The sequence below is a fragment of the Panthera onca genome, chromosome A3 (genome assembly GCF_046562875.1).
Source record: "Panthera onca isolate mPanOnc1 chromosome A3, mPanOnc1 haplotype 2, whole genome shotgun sequence".
Classification (NCBI taxonomy): domain Eukaryota; kingdom Metazoa; phylum Chordata; class Mammalia; order Carnivora; family Felidae; genus Panthera; species Panthera onca.
In genome coordinates this window covers 139,197,538-139,215,352 of record NC_138341.1, presented here as the reverse complement: position 1 = coordinate 139,215,352, position 17,815 = coordinate 139,197,538, and the positions used below count along the sequence as shown (strand labels likewise).

At 60.2% G+C, this 17,815-nt stretch overlaps 1 protein-coding gene across 1 annotated transcript; it reads left to right on the top strand.

Annotated features, from left to right (window-relative positions):
* The first annotated feature begins 675 nt into the window (after positions 1–675).
* On the top strand, positions 676–14,498 carry YTHDF1 (YTH N6-methyladenosine RNA binding protein F1). The gene is made up of 5 exons (XM_078443875.2): positions 676–980; positions 1,152–1,176; positions 2,171–2,250; positions 9,812–11,332; positions 13,166–14,498. The coding sequence occupies exons 1-5, from the start codon at positions 954–956 to the stop codon at positions 13,190–13,192; spliced, it is 1,680 nt and encodes a 559-aa protein (XP_078300001.1). The 5' UTR covers positions 676–953; the 3' UTR covers positions 13,193–14,498.
* Positions 14,499–17,815: the final 3,317 nt, after the last annotated feature.

The window sequence follows — 17,815 nt, the reverse complement described above, 5'->3', positions numbered from 1 at the left end:
TCGCTTTTCCTCCCTGTGGTGAAATCTGGGGTCAAGACTAACATGCAAACTGGCGATAAACTGGGGAGCCCCCTGGAGGCCCAAGGGAGCGCTGGAAAGGCAGCTCCCTCAAGGAGGCCCGAGCACAGGGCTGGGGGTGGGGGTGGGGACAGCTGTTGCCACCGGCAAAACTTAGGAAGCCCAGGGGTGCAGCCCCACGGCCCGCAGAGCTCACACCCAGGCTGCCCCTCTGAGGGACGCTGGTGGGGCGCCAGGGGCGAGCGAACTGCAGGGTAGACGGGGGTCCAGCCCGCTGTAAGCGGCTTTCGGTAGGCGGTCGCACTCGCCGGCTCAGCTTCTTCAGGCCTCGGGGAGAAGCACGAGCGGGGGGCGTTGGGGCCCACGACCTGCGCCAGCAGCTCAGGGTGCAGGCGCCGGGCCCGACAGGTGCAGCCCCCGGGAGGCGACCCGCCGCCGCTTCCCGCCCGCCCCCCCCCCCCCCCCCGCGGCGCCGCCGGGTGCGCCCACGTGACTTCCCGGGCGCGCCCCGCCCCCCCCGCCGCGCGATACCGGGACCCGGGCGCGACATCCGTCCCGCCGGGCGAGGGCGCGCAGGCGCGGCGCGTGGCGGCCCGTCGGCGCTCCCGGCCTGCCCCGCGCGCGCTGACGTCGCGCAGCCTCGTCCCCGCCGACGCCGCCGCCGCCGCCGCCGCCGCCGCCGCCGCCGCCGCCGCCGCCGCCGCCATTGGAGTCGGCGCCTCGTCAGTGCGTCCCGTCCGGGCTCCGTCTCACCGCGCCGCGCCCCGCGAGCGGCCCGCGCGCCCAGCAGTCGCCGCCGCCGCCGCCCGGCCGGCGCCCGGGGAGGAGGCGGCGGGCCCGGGGCCGCGAGAGCGCGGGTGACAGGCCCGGCCTCGCGGGGAGGCCCGAGCCGGCGGGCGCCCCGGCCCCGCGCCGCGCCGCGCCGTTCATGAAGCATGTCGGCCACCAGCGTGGACCCCCAGGTAGCGGGGCCCGGGGGCGCGGGGGAGGGCGGCCGGGGGCGCCCCGGGGCGGCGGGGCCCGTTCGGGGCCGGAGCGCGCCCCACGCCCGGGAGGGGTCCTCGTGAATAACTTTGTGTTTCCCTCTCCCCGGGGTCCCGTCTGCGCGCACGACCCGGCCTGCGGCGACACAGAGAACAAAAGGACAGGATACTAAAGGTGAGCGGAGTTGGCGCGGTCGCTGCGGGTCCTGGATGGAGGAGGCGGCGGGCCATGTGGGGGAGAAAAGGTCTCGGAAGGGCGTCTGGAGCCGGACGCTTCTCCTCCGTGTGCTTCCGGGAGGTAGATGTTAGGTGGCGATACCGGGAGGTTTAGCGGCTGGAGATCGGGGACTTTTCAAGGAGAAGTAAGTGAAAGGGTGGTGGGAGGCATCGCATCCTTCCTCCCCGCTGCATGGGGGTGGATTTGAATGGGGGAAGGGAGGGAGGCAGGTGTGCGGGGCGGCCCCGGGGGCCCTGGGGGGCTAGCTGCGCCCCCCACTAGTTAGAGCCCTAGTGAACCGGGCCTCGGCAGTCTCTCGTGCTGTTCGGGCTTAGGGTAACCCCCCAAGACTCCCTGTCGTGAGAGCCCGTAAGTGACACTTCGTGTTTACTTGGAAGACTTTTCAACCAGTGTGTGTTACTCGGGTGTAACCAAATATGGTTCATCGTGTTTTAAGACTGGAAAGGGCCCAGCACTCTATTTACCTTTCCTTTCCTTTTTCGGCTGAGCGTTGAAGTAGCGGAAAGTAAGCGGAGAGCCGGATAAAAACGAGCTCGGAAGCGTCATTCGGTTACAGCCTGGCCCCGCTGCCCGGGCCGGAAGCTCCCGGTTCTTCTCCGTCCCCCCACTCGCAGTGAGGCCTTTGCAAGCGCCGTGGTGGCCTCCGTGGTCTGCTCAGGCCACACCATCGTCCCCGAAGCCCAGTTACAAGCTCTTGGTTATTTTGTCAAGTTCTTCCAAATTATGATCAGATTTTTACCAAAAACATGAAATTGTTGAAAGTTCTGCCTTGCCGTCCTAATTGTGTAAACGTCAGCTGGGTACTGTGTTCATTCTTAAGTAAAAGCAATTTCTAGAAATCGAGGGACGTAGGCTTTACTGTCTTTGATTTCCATGCTTAAAAGTAATTTTTTAAAATTCAGAGATAACATTTTGCAACTTCTTGTTCTAGTACAAAATGGTTCTTTGCATCAGAAGGATACAGTCCATGACAATGACTTTGAGCCCTACCTTTCTGGACAGTCAAATCAGGTGAGCTTTCTTGTTCTTTATTTTTTTTAAACCTGTATTTTTACGTTAGTTTTGAGTCTCGTAATGCAACTTTCCTGCTACGTTTCTGATCTTATCATCCTAAACAACAAAGAAGCACCATGTAAAGTACTAGAAACAGAGAGCATGCTGAGGATCTGCTCGGAAGACCAGCCTTGAGTTAAACATGGGGCGTGAGCGTGGGGAAGGCGGTGCGCCCCGGGAAGGAAGGTCCCGCTGGGGCCGTCTGCAGGTGGACTTCTGTCGTCCTCAGCGCCTACGGCTCAGTGACGCACCGCCGTGGATGGAGTGCAGGCGTGTGTCGTCGTCTGAGGTTTCCCGGGGAGTTATTTTAGCTCTGGGCAAGGAGAATTGTGGTCCAGGGGAGCATCTAAGAATCCAGCTCCGGAGCCAGACTTTGGCCTTGGGTTCGGATCTTCACTCCGCTGCCGTGTGACACTTCCTCAGGTGGCTCGCCTCTTCTGTGCCTCACTGTCCTTTTGTAGAGGACTGGCTGTGGAGACGGCTGGGGAGTCGTTGGGAGGACGGCAGGCAGTGCTCGTCAAGCCCCGACATGGCACCTGTACAGGGCCCAGCAGGTCGTAGCTGCCCGTTTTTCAGAGTTTCTCCACCGTGGCCCTGTGGGCATTTTGGATGGAAACAGTCTTTGTTTGGGGGGCTGTGAGTCGTGGGGTGCTGAGCAGCCTTCCTGGCCTCCTCCCCCTACACGCATACCGGTATGACGAGCAGAAGTGTCTTGATGGCGTCTCCTGGGGGCTGACTTACACTGGGTGAAACCACCAGGCTAGTTGGAGTTTTAAAACATACTACGCGTGTTCGCTTTGGAATAAAACCAGGCTTTGCCTCTTCCCTGGGGTGGAATGAAATTAGTTTGTCTCTTTTCTTGCCAGTCTGCCCCTTTCTGAAGTGTCTTAGAACTTAAAACTTTTCCCTGTCTTCGTCCTTCTTTTTTTCAAATGTGTATTTTTGAGAGAGAGACGGAGAGAATCCCAAGCAGGCTGCACACTGTCAGCCCAACCGGGGCTCGATCCCGCAAATTCGGAGAACATGACCTGAGCCGAAATCAAGAGTCGGAGGCTCAACCTACCGAGCTCCCAGGTGTCCCTATCCTTACTGCACTGAGCCAGTCTGCAGTCAAGGTGCCCAGGACACCCTTTCTAGAGCCCCTCCCCTTGCACCCCCACCCCCCAGGACCCACCCCTCCTCTGGGCAGGGCCAGGTGGGGCAGAGAACTGCCCTGGCCTCGGTGACGCATTGTCGGGGTAATGGCAAGAAGTTGAATGAGTACTTTATTTCTCCCTTATGTGGTCTGAATGCTATGGCGGTATCGTGTTTTAGGCTTTGACCAAAGAAAGGTGAGGGGAATTGTTTCACTCGAAATATGTTTTTATGAGGCAGGCGCTTTCATGTTATTTGGGCGGATTTCCTTAGAAGCAGAGCAGATGATTTTCTGTCAGGAGGGTAATTACGGCTGTTTCACCCTGGGGAAGCCAGCTGGGAGGACAGGGGTCGGGTGACGCTGCAAGGGACAGCCTTAAAACAGCCCTTTGTCCTGGGTATTGGTGTGCTTTTCAGCAAGATGGTTAATCACAGTACTTAAGAGTAGATTCGTGATCTTTTTCGTTTTTTTGTTTGTTTATTCTGAGAGAGCACACATGCGTGAGAGCTGGGGAGGGGCAGAGAGGGAGGGAGAGAGAGAGTCCCAAACAGGCTCTGCACCGTTAGCCCAGAGCCTGACACGGGGCTTCAGCTCACGAAACGGACGTCATGACCCGAGCTGGAGTCAAGAGTTGGACGCTCAACTGACAGCCACCCAGGGGTCCCAAGAGTAAATCCAGGTTCTTGATTGAGAACAGATTTTCCAGAAACGCCCAACTGTTAGAGCGTAGAATGCAGGTAACACGGGAGAGCTCTTGGAGCCTAGTTTTCCTGGTCCTCTTGTTTTGTGGATGAAGAAAAGGGCCCGAGAGGCCTGGTTTGCCCAGGTGGTGGAGCCAGTTTGTGGCAGAGCTAGGTTCTGGGCTAACGTGGCGGGGGGGAAGAGATGGTCTCTTCCATGCACACAGCAGGGGCTCGTTTGGTCCTTGTGTTTGTTGCTACTTTCTTCGCGCTGGCCACCACGCATGTGGCCTCCTTGCAGACAGAAGCCACTGGGGATGGATGACACCTCTGGGTTTGGGCTCTGCCGGCAAAGGCTTCTCCTGAGGACGGCTCTGTGTTTCGGTCCTCCAGCTCCCAGACGGGAGGCGCGCCACGTGGCCCGCCCGACCGCACATCAGTGAGGGACCGCGGTGGCTCGTGTGGCCGGGAGCAGCGCACTTCAGTTGCCAGCACTGTGCTTCTCTTTATTGAGGTGTTTTGGACATGTGACAGGTGGCACGTATTTGAAGGGTGCCATTTCACAAGGGACTTTGCCTGTGTACCTCTGGGGCCGTCACCGCAGGGAGGATGGTGATGAGGCCGTCAGCCCCGTGACGCTTTTTTTTAATATGGGTGTCTGTAGTGGCAAGTTCGAGGCTATCTCTGTTTTTGTGTTTTATGAAGTTTTAACACCGGGACAATTTGGAAAGTGTTTACAAGCATGCTGTTCAGGCTAGTTCACCTTGTAACGCCCCACAGTGGAGCCGGGGTCCTGGGTGCGGGAGGGCCTTTGGGCCCTCGGGCGTGCATTTGTCCCTTCCTGGTCGCCCCGGGAGCATCCTGATGTAGCAGCCCTGCATCCCCTCTGTGACACGAAATACACGTTCGCTTTAGGAGACGGGTGGGGGGGAGTGCGGGGGAGCAGACGGGCTCTGGGTGGGGGCCACGCGGTGTGGATACTACGGACTGAACCGGATCACTCGGTCGTCAACAGACGTGCTTGTTTGCCCAGGCACGTCTGACAGAGACACAAAGGAGTGGAAGCAAACTTTTCTAGTTTATTTCTCAATTGTGTTCAGTTCAGTTGTGTTCTAAGTGCGATAGGATGTTTTCACTTTATGAGAAAGTTCTGCAAGTTTTCCTGTTCCCGTTTTCAGTGCCGAGCACCGTCATCGGTTCATGCTTATTCTTCTAGAAAGCTGTGATGCCTCTGACGCGAGGATCGACTTCCACTTTGAGCAGAGCCACTTGACGTGCCGGGGTGTGTGTTTTCGCAGTTGAGGGTGTGGTGGGCTCTCACCTCCGTTTCCAGGACCTGGTGTGCCCCATCTCAGAGGTTCCTTAGGCGGTCAGGTGGAAATCTGTACCTTCTCGCTCTTTGCAGAAAGCGTCTGGCCTCGGGAGGTGCTTCTGTTTATAAAAAGGCCAGCTCATCTTGAAAATCGTGCTCGGCTGTCATCCAGGGTTTCTGTCAGGTTTGGGGGTGGTTTTCACCCCGCAGCACAAGGCCAGGCTAAACTGATGCCCTGTTGGGTGGGCCACTTCATGTGGAGAGCCTGGGGGCCAGCTGGCTCATGGCTCGCTCTGTGCTGGGCGGTTCTGGCGGGCTCGAGCGACTGGGGGAGTTAGCAAGGAGCGCGTGGTCTTGTAGGCCGTGGCCTGGCGCGGGTTTCTTGTGGTCGTGTCCAAAGGCTGTGGGCTTCAGTATTGGCACCCACTCAGTGGAGACCAGCCGTCGTGGAATGCAGCTGGTGGGGCCCAGTGGGGTCTTCACATACTTCTTAAGGTCAAGTTGCTCAAACGGCGTGCCTCATGGGGCGCCCGGGTGGCTCAGTCGGTTGGGCGTCCAACTCTCGATCTCGGGGTTGTGGGTTCCGGCCCTGTGTTGGGCTCCATGCTGGGTGTGCAGCCTACTTAAAAGAAGACACTACGTGCCTCGAGCTGGACACAAAGGCAGAAATTCTCCGGCGTCAGAAACCGTGGTCCTTGCACGCGACCCGGCCAGCTGAGGGACTGCAGTCCTCTTGCACAGAGACACATGCAGCCCTTCCCCCGGGTGCACCTGCCGGGTCCCTTGCAGCTCTGGTCCCTTTGTCAGTCTTCCTAATTGCCGTTGATACTTTCCACTTCCACATAATTTACTTAAGGGTAATTTCTAGCCATTCAGGATGAGTTTCTTTTTTAACGTGACTGTATTTTACCAAGTGTGAAAAAGTTTGAATTTTAGAATACGTTCGTTATTGTGTTTTACTGGGGTTTTTCAACGAGAGTGACGCAGGGATCACAGACAGAGACTTGGTGGAAGTCTGTTTTGTCTGGAGAGCCCATTCTGTCTGTGATCTTGGACTTGGCCACAAGGAGGCGCCCGGGAGTCCGGTGTTTGTCAGTCTTTCCTCGTGGAGCCTCAGCTTGCCTTGAAGATGAATCCGCCTCGCCTCCCTGTTTTGGGGCCCTGCGTTCTAGCAGAGGCTGCAATTAGACGGAGTCTCGTATGTGGGAGCGTCAGTCAGGGGGAGGGTTTTCCCCGCACTGGCCTCAAAAAGGTTTTTGTAGGTCCTGCCTTTTCCTGGACGTGCAGCGCCCCTGCCTCGAGCGGCTGCCTGCGGGGAGGGAGAGTCAGGCGCTCGTTCCCGCTGCTGCAGCGCCCGCACCCGCACCCCCCAGACACCGGCCTCCAGTTGGCAGCCTCGGGGCGCGGTGGGTCGAGCCGAGGAGCGTCCAGGCAGCAGCACGTCTGTCTGGAGCCCGCGCTGCGGGGCACGGTCTGGCCAGTCGGGGCCGCGGTCCAGTTCGCCTATGAGAGGAGGAGAATTTCAGTTTGGCTGGAAGTTAAGGCCAGAGCATTTGGGTCCTATGTGCTGCGGACGGACAGACGGACGGACAGATTGACGGACTGACGGGGACCGCTTCCCGTGCAGCACAGCCCGGGAGGGAGGGGGTGTGGTCCGAATAGCAAGCGAGAGTAAACACATCCGGGTCTTCTCACGGGACGAATGACTGCACGTAGGTTCGTACACTGACTTGCTTGGCTTTAGCGCTTTGAAGGCAAGACGGCCGGTGGTGCAGCGAAGAGCTGCCGGGAGGACAGGGGTGGAGAGCGAGTCGGGCTCACGGCGCTGAGGTTGCCGCACGCGGCCCGCCAGGTGGCCTGGAGCCAGTCGTGCCCCGGGGAGGACAGAGGTGAGGACAGACGGACGGAGGCCGTGGGCAGGGCTGGCGTCCGGCCCGGGGAGTGCCGGGCCCGGTGCGCGTGGGGACGGCTGCTGGTGGGCCTGCGGTCGCTTGTCAGGACGCACCTTCGTCTGGGGCCTTGAAGCGAGGAGTCTCCATTCCTCTTGCTGTGAGAGCCGTAGCGTTGGAGGAAGATCTGTAGTGCTTTTGTGACTCTCCCGTCCGTGACCCGCCTGCACTGATGGGTCCCAGGAGGAGAGGGTTAGGTCCACTCAGGGCCACCACTTCTCTCCCAGACGCCCTCCTGCCGGGAGGCACTCCCGTGAGCCAGGAGGGTTCAGGGGTGCCGGCTGGCTGGCTTCCTGTTCCTGGGACGGTCCCGGCTGGAAGCCGCCGAGAAGCACCTGTGCACGGCGTGGTCAGGACCCGGAACGCTAGTTCTGTCCAGTCCACAGCAGGACTTTAGATGAACTTGGAGGGCCGTTGAATGGAGAACACAACGCATGATGGTTTGTGTCCTCAGTTACATCCTGCTATGGGCGAGGCTTACCTGTGAGTCACGAGTGAGGTGCTAGCCCCGTGTGAGCCCCGTCTGTGGGTGCTGAGGTCAGGCGGCAGGCTTAGCTCTTGGGGCTGCCCCTCGCCTCACAGAGCACGCCCTCTGCCCGAACCTGGTGATTTGCTCTCCCTCCTGACCGGCCCCCTGGAGAGTGTCTTTGAGGGCCCAGGTTGGATGCAGGCAGACAGAGGAGGTTACAAGAAAGGGGCCGGAGTCACTGGCGTCCTTTCTAGGGAAGGTAGCTCCAGCTGTGCCGCGGCTTATGGGACATCGATGATGGGGCCGGTTCGTTGTCTGTTTTTCACCCCCTGAGCATCTCCATGATTTTTATTACTGGGAAAGCCCTTGCCTTTTAAAAAGTGATTCTGCAGTTGTCTGCTATCAAATGGAGCGGCCAACAGGCAGGAGCGGCGATGCCTGAGGTCCTGCGAGTCCTCGACGGGACGGGGCAGCAGGAGGTGGCAGTGGAGACCGACAGCCAGGAGGCTGGGTGACCGACGTCACGTGTTGGGCTGGGACTGCTGAGGGACCGGCCTGTTCTCCAGAGGGTCCTCTGGGGGAGCGGGGTCTGGAGAGTCCCACGCCTGGTCACGGTGGCAGTCTCCCTCCCTGGCGGCCTCAGCCCGGCTCCCCCGCTCTGTGGGTCCCTGGGACTGTGCTGGCCAGGACAGCGGTGTTCTCACGTGATAGTCGGTGCAGGGCTGGAGGAGGAGGTCTCTGGCCAATGCTCTCCTTGTAGAACTTTCTGGTTGTTTGTAGAGGAGGGTAGGGGAGAGGACGGGGGCCACTAAGCAGTCAGAAAATGGTAGCATGGGCTGGAAAGCTTGCTGCTGCCTCCACTCTTGTTTTCCTTTATGGCCTTGCCACTCCTTAAACCAGCTGCCCTGGGCGGGAAGCCTGCACCCCTATCCTGCACCCCTCCACTCCTCCTACCACCCACACCTGCCAGGAAACCATCTACGTCACCTGCCAGTGGCATGGCCAGGGGGCCCCAGCTGTGGCCAGAAGCCCGCTGAGTCTCTCCCCAAGGAGACGCCTTGCCAGAATGGCTGACCTCAGGTCTAAATCCACACCCTGGGCAGATTTCCTGAGATTCCGGAGGTGAGTCTCTGCTGCCTTGAGGGCAGTCCAGCCGCTCGAAAAGCCCTCTCTGGGGCTCCAGCCGACGCATGGGTGTCCTCTCAGTAAGGAATCCCAGGTGAAGTTGGAGCCCGATGTGAAGGCTTCTCCAGCTCAGAGAGCAGGCAGGACACGGAGTCTCGGCCAAGGAGCCGGCCGAGGCCTCCGTGCTGCCTGACGCGCGGTGAGAGCCAAGGCCACGCCTGGGTCGTGGTGGGGATGTGAGATGACGAGGCCCCTTTGGACTCGGAAGTGGGGGTGGGCTGGCAGGAAAGGCGTGTGGGAGGGGCCTCTGAAGGGGCCCTTGGTAGAGGGGGTGGGAGGAGCCCGTGGGTCCAGCGGAAAAGGGTGTTGCCCGTGAGCCGGGACCCGCGGGGACCCACGGGAGCGTTGAGCAATCAGGGGGCTTGAAACCAGGCTGCCGGGCAAGCCGCCCTGTCGCCCCGAGCTCCCCGAAAGCCGTCTTGGCCTTCCCGCAGCTGTTCTCCCCTCCCGCCGTGCCGGCGGTGCTGTCCCGTGTGCGGGGTCAGCGGCGTCGCCGCTCCTCACTCTGGTTCCCTCCCGCGTGAACAGTGTGCTGCTTGAGGGTGCAGGAGCGGCTGCAGGTGGACTGCTGGCGGCCGGTGCCGGGGCCGCTGGGCCCGGTCGCGTCACGCGGACCCAGCACGCTGCAGGTGACCACCTGGCTGCTCTCAGCCCTTGCTGTGTTCTCACTGGGTGGCCTCGGTTCCTGCGGGGGGGGTGACGCTGCCGTGCAGCCCGCCTGGACCGAGGCAGGAAGTCTCCGAGTCGCGTCCTGAGAGCAGTCTAACCCGTCCCCGCTTGTCTTCCCAGAGTAACAGTTACCCCTCCATGGCGGATCCTTACCTGTCCAGCTACTACCCACCGTCCATCGGATTTCCTTACTCCCTCAATGAGGCGCCCTGGTCCACTGGAGGGGACCCTCCGATCCCGTACCTCACCACCTACGGACAGCTCAGTAACGGAGACCACCACTTCATGCACGATGCTGTCTTCGGCCAGCCCGGGGGCCTGGGGAACAGCATCTACCAGCACAGGTTCAATTTCTTCCCCGAAAACCCTGCCTTCTCCGCCTGGGGGACGAGCGGGTCTCAGGGGCAGCAGGCTCAGAGCTCCGCCTACGGAAGCAGCTACACGTACCCGCCGAGCTCCCTGGGTGGCACGATCGTGGACGGGCAGACGGGCTTCCACAGCGATACCCTCAACAAGGCCCCCGGCATGAACAGCCTGGAGCAGGGCATGGTGGGCCTGAAGATTGGGGACGTCACCACCTCTGCCGTCAAGACCGTGGGGTCGGTGGTTAGCAGCGTGGCGATGGCCGGTGTCCTTTCCGGGAACGGTGGGACGAGCGTGAATATGCCGGTTTCAAAGCCGACCTCGTGGGCTGCCATCGCCAGCAAGCCGGCAAAGCCACAGCCGAAAATGAAAGCAAAGGGCGGACCCGTCGTCGGGGCAGCCCTGCCCCCGCCACCTATAAAGCATAACATGGACATCGGCACGTGGGACAACAAAGGGCCTGTGCCCAAGCCTCCGGCCCCCCAGCAGGCACCGGCCCCCCAGCCTGCCCCGCAGCCCCAGCCGGTCGTGCAGCCTCTTCCCGCTCAGCCCCCCCCTTTGGCCCAACCGCAGTATCCGAGCCCTCAGCAGCCACCCCAGACCCGCTGGGTCGCCCCTCGCAACAGAAATGCGGCGTTCGGGCAGAGCGGAGGGGCCGGCGGCGACGGTAACTCTCCTGGGAACGCTCAGCCCAATTCTGCCCCCGGTGTGGAGTCCCACCCCGTTCTGGAAAAACTGAAAGCGGCCCACAGCTATAACCCTAAAGAGTTCGATTGGAATCTTAAGAGCGGCCGCGTGTTCATCATAAAGAGCTACTCGGAGGACGACATCCACCGCTCCATCAAGTACTCGATCTGGTGCAGCACGGAGCACGGCAACAAGCGCCTGGACGGCGCCTTCCGCGCCGCCGGCAGCAAGGGGCCCGTGTACCTGCTCTTCAGCGTCAACGGGAGCGGCCACTTCTGCGGGGTGGCCGAGATGAAGTCGCCCGTGGACTACGGCACCAGCGCGGGGGTCTGGTCTCAGGACAAGTGGAAAGGCAAGTTCGACGTGAAATGGATTTTCGTCAAGGACGTGCCCAACAACCAGCTGCGGCACATCAGGCTGGAGAATAACGACAACAAGCCGGTCACCAACTCCCGCGACACCCAGGAGGTGCCCTTAGAGAAAGCAAAGCAAGTGCTGAGAATCATCGCTTCCTACAAGCACACGACCTCCATCTTTGACGACTTTTCTCACTACGAGAAGCGTCAGGAGGAGGAGGAGGAGGTGCGCAAGGTGAGTCTGACCTTCTCGAGCTCCGGGCGGGCCGGGGCCCGGGCTGGAGCCGAGGCCTCGTGCTCGCTGGCTGGGGCCCGGCGACCGCCAGGTCCCCGTGGCCTCGGGCAGGGCCAGCAGCGTCTGGGCTTGTCCGGGCACGGCCACCCGGGGGGGGGGGGGGGGCGGCGCGTAAGTGGACGTGACCACACAGCTTTGTGGTTCTTAGGGAACACGAGCCCTGGGGCCATGGTGCAGAAATTCTCCCAGGACACTTAGAAATAACGCCCCGTGGACTGGGGTAGGCTGGTGAGGCTGCTGGGGCCGCGGGGGGCTACAGGCCCTGCCTGACCCCCCAGGGCACCGCCCTCCTCGCCCGGGAAGCTCTGGTCTGGAGGCCGTGGCTTCTTTTTCTCCTGAAGACCCAGTGCCTTACAGGTTTTGGGACCTTGAACTCTCCCTCCGGGTGGCAAAGAGGAGGTGGGGGCAGAGTGGGTGTGGAACGCAGGCCTCCCCTAACCGGAAGTGAGCATCTAGAACCCGGGGCGCGAGCCGCGAGTTGGGCCTCCGACGTAGTGCGTTCCCCTTCGGCCACCGAGAACCTCCCGGAGCCTGAGCAGTTCCGGCCCGCTGAAGCGAGTCTGCCTGTGCTGCAGCGGAACGGGGCCCGTGGCCGTGAACTGGCCCAGGGTGGGAACAAGGACGGTGAAGCACACTCTGTGAAGCTGGCTTGTCTCAGAGAGTTCATGCTGAGGTTTTTTCCTGCTGTTTGATACCGAAACATCCTTTTTTAAATTAAACGTCAGTTGACAATGGTTGGGCGTGCGGTCCTGTACCGACAGACGCGTCACCCGTCTGTGAATGGCAAGCGTCCCGGAGCATTTTTAGCTGAAAGGCCTGCAGCCGATGGTGACGTTAGCAGAGTTAGGCGCTGCGATGGCGCAACCATCACGGTTTGTAAAACTTGGAAACGCATTGGTCCTTCTTTGGTTTGTAGGGCAAGGAGAGGGGCGTGTTATTTATTTCCAGTTCCTGAGACCCTGTATTCTAACTCTTTTCGGTGTAGAGTAAAATGCCGAATTGCTGAATTTGCAGGGGTGGAGCAGAGATCACTGGTCATGAAGCTTAAGCTCCTTGGTGGGTTTCAGCCTGGCAGCAGCTTTGTGTGGCTGTGACGGTTTATCTTAGATACGCTTCCTGACTCGCCAGGTTCTGGGAGTTGTGACGAGGCTAGGGGTGAATTTCTGCCCGTAACCGGTTGCCGTTTTTAAGGGTCTGGGGTCCCAAACCTGAGTTGGCCAGTGGGGTTGGGAAGAGAGAGTGTCGAGTTGGTCCGTGGGATACGTGCCTGCAGGCAGACTCGGGGCACTCGCGGCATTACGCTGTTCCTCCAGGGAGCTTGAGAGACGTGTGGAACCTACCAGAACTTTCAGCAGTGTGCTTCTTCCCTAGACCGCTGTTCGTGTGTCTCCAGGGGAGTTTAGTTGCAGCACTGTGAGGAGGGACCAATGTGGTTTCTGCCCCTATTGATGAGAAGCCAGCCGGGCGGACGTGGGGAGAGACTGGGATGCGTCACGGGCTCGTCAGACGTGCTCTGGGAAAGATGGTTCTGGGTGTGGTAGGAAAGAGCCCCGGCCAGAGAGGACTTGCGTGGAGCAGGTGGACGCCGAGGGCTGGGCATAGTTAGCAGAGGCCCGGGGCGCCCGCTGGCGTGGCCTGGCTGGTCCCCGCGGGGGGTGCAGGCCCAGGTGGGGGCCGCAGCCCGCAGCGCGGCCCGGGGGACCTCACTTCGGAGGGAGCGTGCATGGCGCGTTCACTCCGCGCGTTCAACTCTTCTCCTTTTTCTATTTACAGGAACGGCAGAATCGAAACAAACAATAAGGACGAACCAGTTTCTTCTGTGTTCTAACGTCGGACTGAAAAAGTTGAAGAGAACGTGTGCTCGGTGCTGTTGTCTCGCGCGGGGCCCGACTCGTCGCACCTTTCGCTCATTGTCTTTCATTTTTGCCCAGATGGATCTCCGTTCGTTTGTACTTTTTCTATGGATTATCGTATTCTAGAACTCACTAATAAAGGAGTATGTTTTCTGTCAGCCTGTCAACCAGACCTAATGTGAGATGTAAGTATCCTTCAAAAGCAAACCAAACAGAAAGCCCTAATACATCTGAAAGGTGGTTTTTTGGTTTTTTTGGGGTTTTATGCGGAAATTATGTTCTTACTTTTCTAGTCAGTGTCCTTTAACATGTTTACGTGGAACTCATTTCTCACCCCTTTGTTGCTTTACAGCAGACACAAGAAACCGTGACTGGTTTTGGCGTTTACTGTCTTCTGTTAAAATACTTCTTTTCAAAATGTCGAAATCAACAGGTTAACGATCACCTCATTTGGGCAGTTTGCTATTTCTATTACCCGTTATCTGTCTACAACGCTAATCCGTTTGATTTTTCTACTAGACAAAAAGATACGTTTCAGTTTTCCGGATGTGGTGAACGTGCCCCGTCGCACGGAGCGCCGTCCACCCTCGAACGGTCTCAGGCGCCGCGGCCGCCGTGTCCCTCGCGCCGCTGCGCCCGGCGGGGTGGACGCGGCGGCCCGCGGAGGGCCGGGCCCGGCGGGCGGCCGTTCGAGCCGTGTGCGTCGCCCCACCTGCCCCCCTCCTCACCCGACCCCCGACGCCCTTCTGAGTTGCCTGCCCACGATGCTGAGCTTTACACGTCCGGTCCGCTGGTGCAGGCGGAGCGGCGGGCGGTGCCGCGGGCGTCACTTTCACCGTGCGCGTCTGGTTTCTCTTTCCCGTTGAATGGGTAAAAAAAAAAAAAAAAGCAAACAACAAAAAAACCTTTTAGAAACTGAATTTGCTGTCCTGTTCTGTGGACCGAGGGACCTTGAACTGGCTGCCACCTGGAGTCCGAGTCAAGCGTGACCACGGTGCTCACACCCGTCGCTCCGGCACGCAGTCTGCACGCGCCCGCTGTAGGGGATCTTCCTGTGTAGAGAGCAGATACCTTCCGAAAACTATTTACTCCAAAAGACCCTCCGAGTTAAAGTTTAAGCTGTATTATTTAGACTTGTATTTAGAACGTGTCACTTTCTCTGAACTGTTCCTGCCTGTGTGGAGTCACGGACAACATCGGATAACTTTTCCTCTGGAGAATACAAGCCTTAATAAACGATACCTATTTAGCAAGTCCGGTGTCCTCCTCCTTCACTCCCCTTTCGCGGGGTGGTGGTGGTGGTGATTGCACAGCCAGCCGCGGGGGGGGTCGCTGCCCCATAGCCCGAGCGCGATTCTCCGCGTCCGAGACTCGTTCTCGTCTGCCGCAGGGGAGCCGGCGACCGAGACCGTCGATGTTGTAACTTCGCTCACCCCGCGCTGCGGTTTGTGGGAAAGACGGAGGGACTGTTGAAAGCTCCGGTTACAGCTCCGGGTTCGTAGTCCCCCCCCGCGTTGTGCTGCAGGCCTTTTCAGATCTCAGCACCGGCCTCCCCGGACTGGCCGTCCCGCCTGCCGCCTCCCTCCGTTCGTTCTTCAGCCGCGGGCACCGGCACGCTTCCTCCGAGCCTGCGTGTGTAGCAGGAAGTCCCGTGCCTGCTCGGTTTGCTTTACCGTTGAGGTAAAATCCACAGGCACGAACTGGAAGAGGGTTGAAGTTTGAGGCAGAGCTGACACAAAGGCACAGGATGTTAGCATCATCCCAGAAAACGGGCCTTCCCGGGTGCTCGCCCTGCCAGGGCCCAGCCATTGGAGTAAGGTCATGGCTGGTGAACACAGGGAGTCAGGCCGGGCCCTGCGCCCTGACAGGCCGGGCGGTGGGGGGGATTTTGCACTCCCCACCCGGTGAGTGTTCTAGTACAAATGTAGCTCCGTGTTTGCTCGGAATTCCTTCTGGGATTTTATTTTGGTAAAGTGCGTATTAGACCTTGAGTGTGGGTTCCTTGAGCGCCATTTCCTTTCGTGTGGTCACCGGGCTCCTTTAAAGTCTAAGATTGGTTCCTGGCTTGCAAGGTGACTGGCTGAGGGATGACCTCACCTTCGGTTGGGTTTGAAGCAACAGAGAGGGTCCGGGGCTTTCACGGGCACGAAGGAAGGGGCCAGGCGTTTGTTACCGAGAAGCTGCGACTCGGTTTCTCTAATGAGATCAGTTCCTGATTGGCCTGTGTGCCTGGTCCTTAGATGTCACCTAGTCTGAAGGCTCCCTCCAAACCCTGCCAGCCGGACTGGCTCCGGGGAGCAGAGGTCAGGGGCTGCCTTGCACTGTGTCACTTGAGGCTAAACATCCGAGGAAGGAAAGATCATTGTGTGGCGGTGGGAAAGGATCACAGGGATGCATGCAATTGCAAGCGGGCCACGTTTTGCTCGTGAGGGGCTATGTGATGTCATATCTGCCCCCCAAAGCCAGGAATCCGCTTTTCTTTTCCCCTCTGTCCCAGCCCAAGGCCCAAACGCCATTCACAGGTGGCGTTTTCGTGTGGGCGCTTAACACACAGAGGGGAGTCCCAGAGAGAGAGTGCTGGCTGGGCCTGCCTGCTGGTGGCTTCTCCCCAGCCTGGGCTCCCGTGCCGCCTTGGGCTCCCTGTGGCCCGGGGTCCTCCCGCTCAGTAGGGTGAAGGCAGGTCACTAGCTGTGTTTCCTCGCTGAGGTCAGGGAGCGGGGTCCTTGTTGGGCCTGGCTCAGTGAGCGCCGCGGGCAGGCGGCCGGGCCCCTGGCCTTGTGCAGGTAACTCTCCGCTTATACCCGCTCTCCCTGGGGTGCCCCACGAGATCCGTCACCTCGTGCTCAGCTTGCAGTTCCTTTTTTTTCTTTTTAAGTCTTTAAAAATGTTTATTTTTGAGAGAGAGACAGAGCATGAGCAGGGGAAGGGGCAGAGAGAGAGGGAGACCCAGAATCGGAAGCGGGCTCCAGACTGAGCCGTCAGCACAGAGCCTGATGCGGGGCTCGAACTCACGAACTGTGAGACCGTGACCCCAGCCGAAGTCGGACACTCAACTGACTGAGCCACCCAGCAGTTGCTTTTGACATGTGCGTGTGCAGTTTTCCCCTCCCCCAAAACCTATGTGTTAGGAAAGGGGTTTGAACGGTTGTCCTGAATGACATTTTTACTATAATGTTTTGTGGGGAGGAGGGTCATGGCGAATTTTTTTTGAGCCGAGGACACCCAGCCGACTGTCTCTTCTCAGAGAACATCTGTGTTTACTGGAGGGTCTGGGTCACCGAAGTGACCACACGCTGGGAAGTAACTGCTGAGATCCCTCCTGCCGCCTGGATGCAGGGTGGAGGGTCAGCCCTCCCGCAGATGAGGTCACCCCTGCCTGTGTCACCTGCCCTGGCGTGAGGAGAGCGAGGAGCAGGCCCGGGCTTTGCCCCTGCAGTGACCTTCCGTGGGGCAGCTCCGGGAGTGGCTTGGGTGGTACCCCGACCTCCGGCACCCGTGGAGGCACAGGGGACGAGGGTCATCTCGACAGGTTCCCGGAGCCTTGCGCAGCCGCACTCTGGACTGTCTGTGGGGTGTGTGTGCCCCCCCCCCCCGCCCCTGCAAGAGTTCAGTCCCCCCTGAGTCAGAGTGACCAACCTCGCCCACAGTGGATGGAGCGCAAGGCTCGTGGGTGAGGTCAGGTACCCTCTGGACACATGCTGAGTGGCACTGGGGTGCACCTGCAGCGGTGACCCCGGCTCCTTGTCCCCTTCCTGCCCACCTCAGGACAGACCCGGGCTGAGATTGGCGCATCAGCGGTAAGCACACAGATAGACGAGGGTGCCCTGAGGCTGTGGCATCCCACACAGAGGGGACCCACACGCCCAGGCACCACGTCCCACGGGACAGGACCTTCCTCCCAAGCGCAGGGCCCCCGCGCTGACGGACGTGGGAGGCTGGGTCCCTGAGGCCTGGCCACTTGGGTGCTTGTGCGAAAGCACCTCCTCCAGGCAGGGAAAGGCTCCATTGCTTCCCGCTGCCCGTTCTGGGCCGTGGCCGGTTGGCAGCCTGGGAGGCGATTTCTGCTGTGACCGTGGCAGCACCCAGGCCTGGTCTCCCCCTGCCCCTTGCCCCCTGGGAGCCTGGGAGGGGAAGGGAGGTGAGGGGACAGGCAGCCCCTCTCTCCTCGGCCCTGCCTAACTGGCTCAGAAATTGGGGGCTTTCTGTAGGTTGCGGGGAGAGGGAGAGGACAGCCGCTCTCCTCGGGGCGGGGGGGGCTGGTCAGGGTGAGAAGTGCCCCTGCTGTTCTCCAGGTGCCCCTCCTGTCCCCTCCCATCCCTCCCATCCCCCCCCCCGTCCCCCTCTGCCCCTTTCCATCCCCTCCTGTCCCCCTCTATCCCCTCCCATCCCCCTCCATCCCCTCCCATCTCCCTCTGTCCCCTCCCATCCCCTCCCTTCCTCCCTGGCCCCTCCCAGCACCCCCCCCCCCCCCCACACACACACACACAAGCATTGGGCTCTGCTGTGATCTCCATGCTGGCGTGAGACCCCGAGCCGTCCCTGGCGTCACGGACAGTTTGTGTTGGGTTAG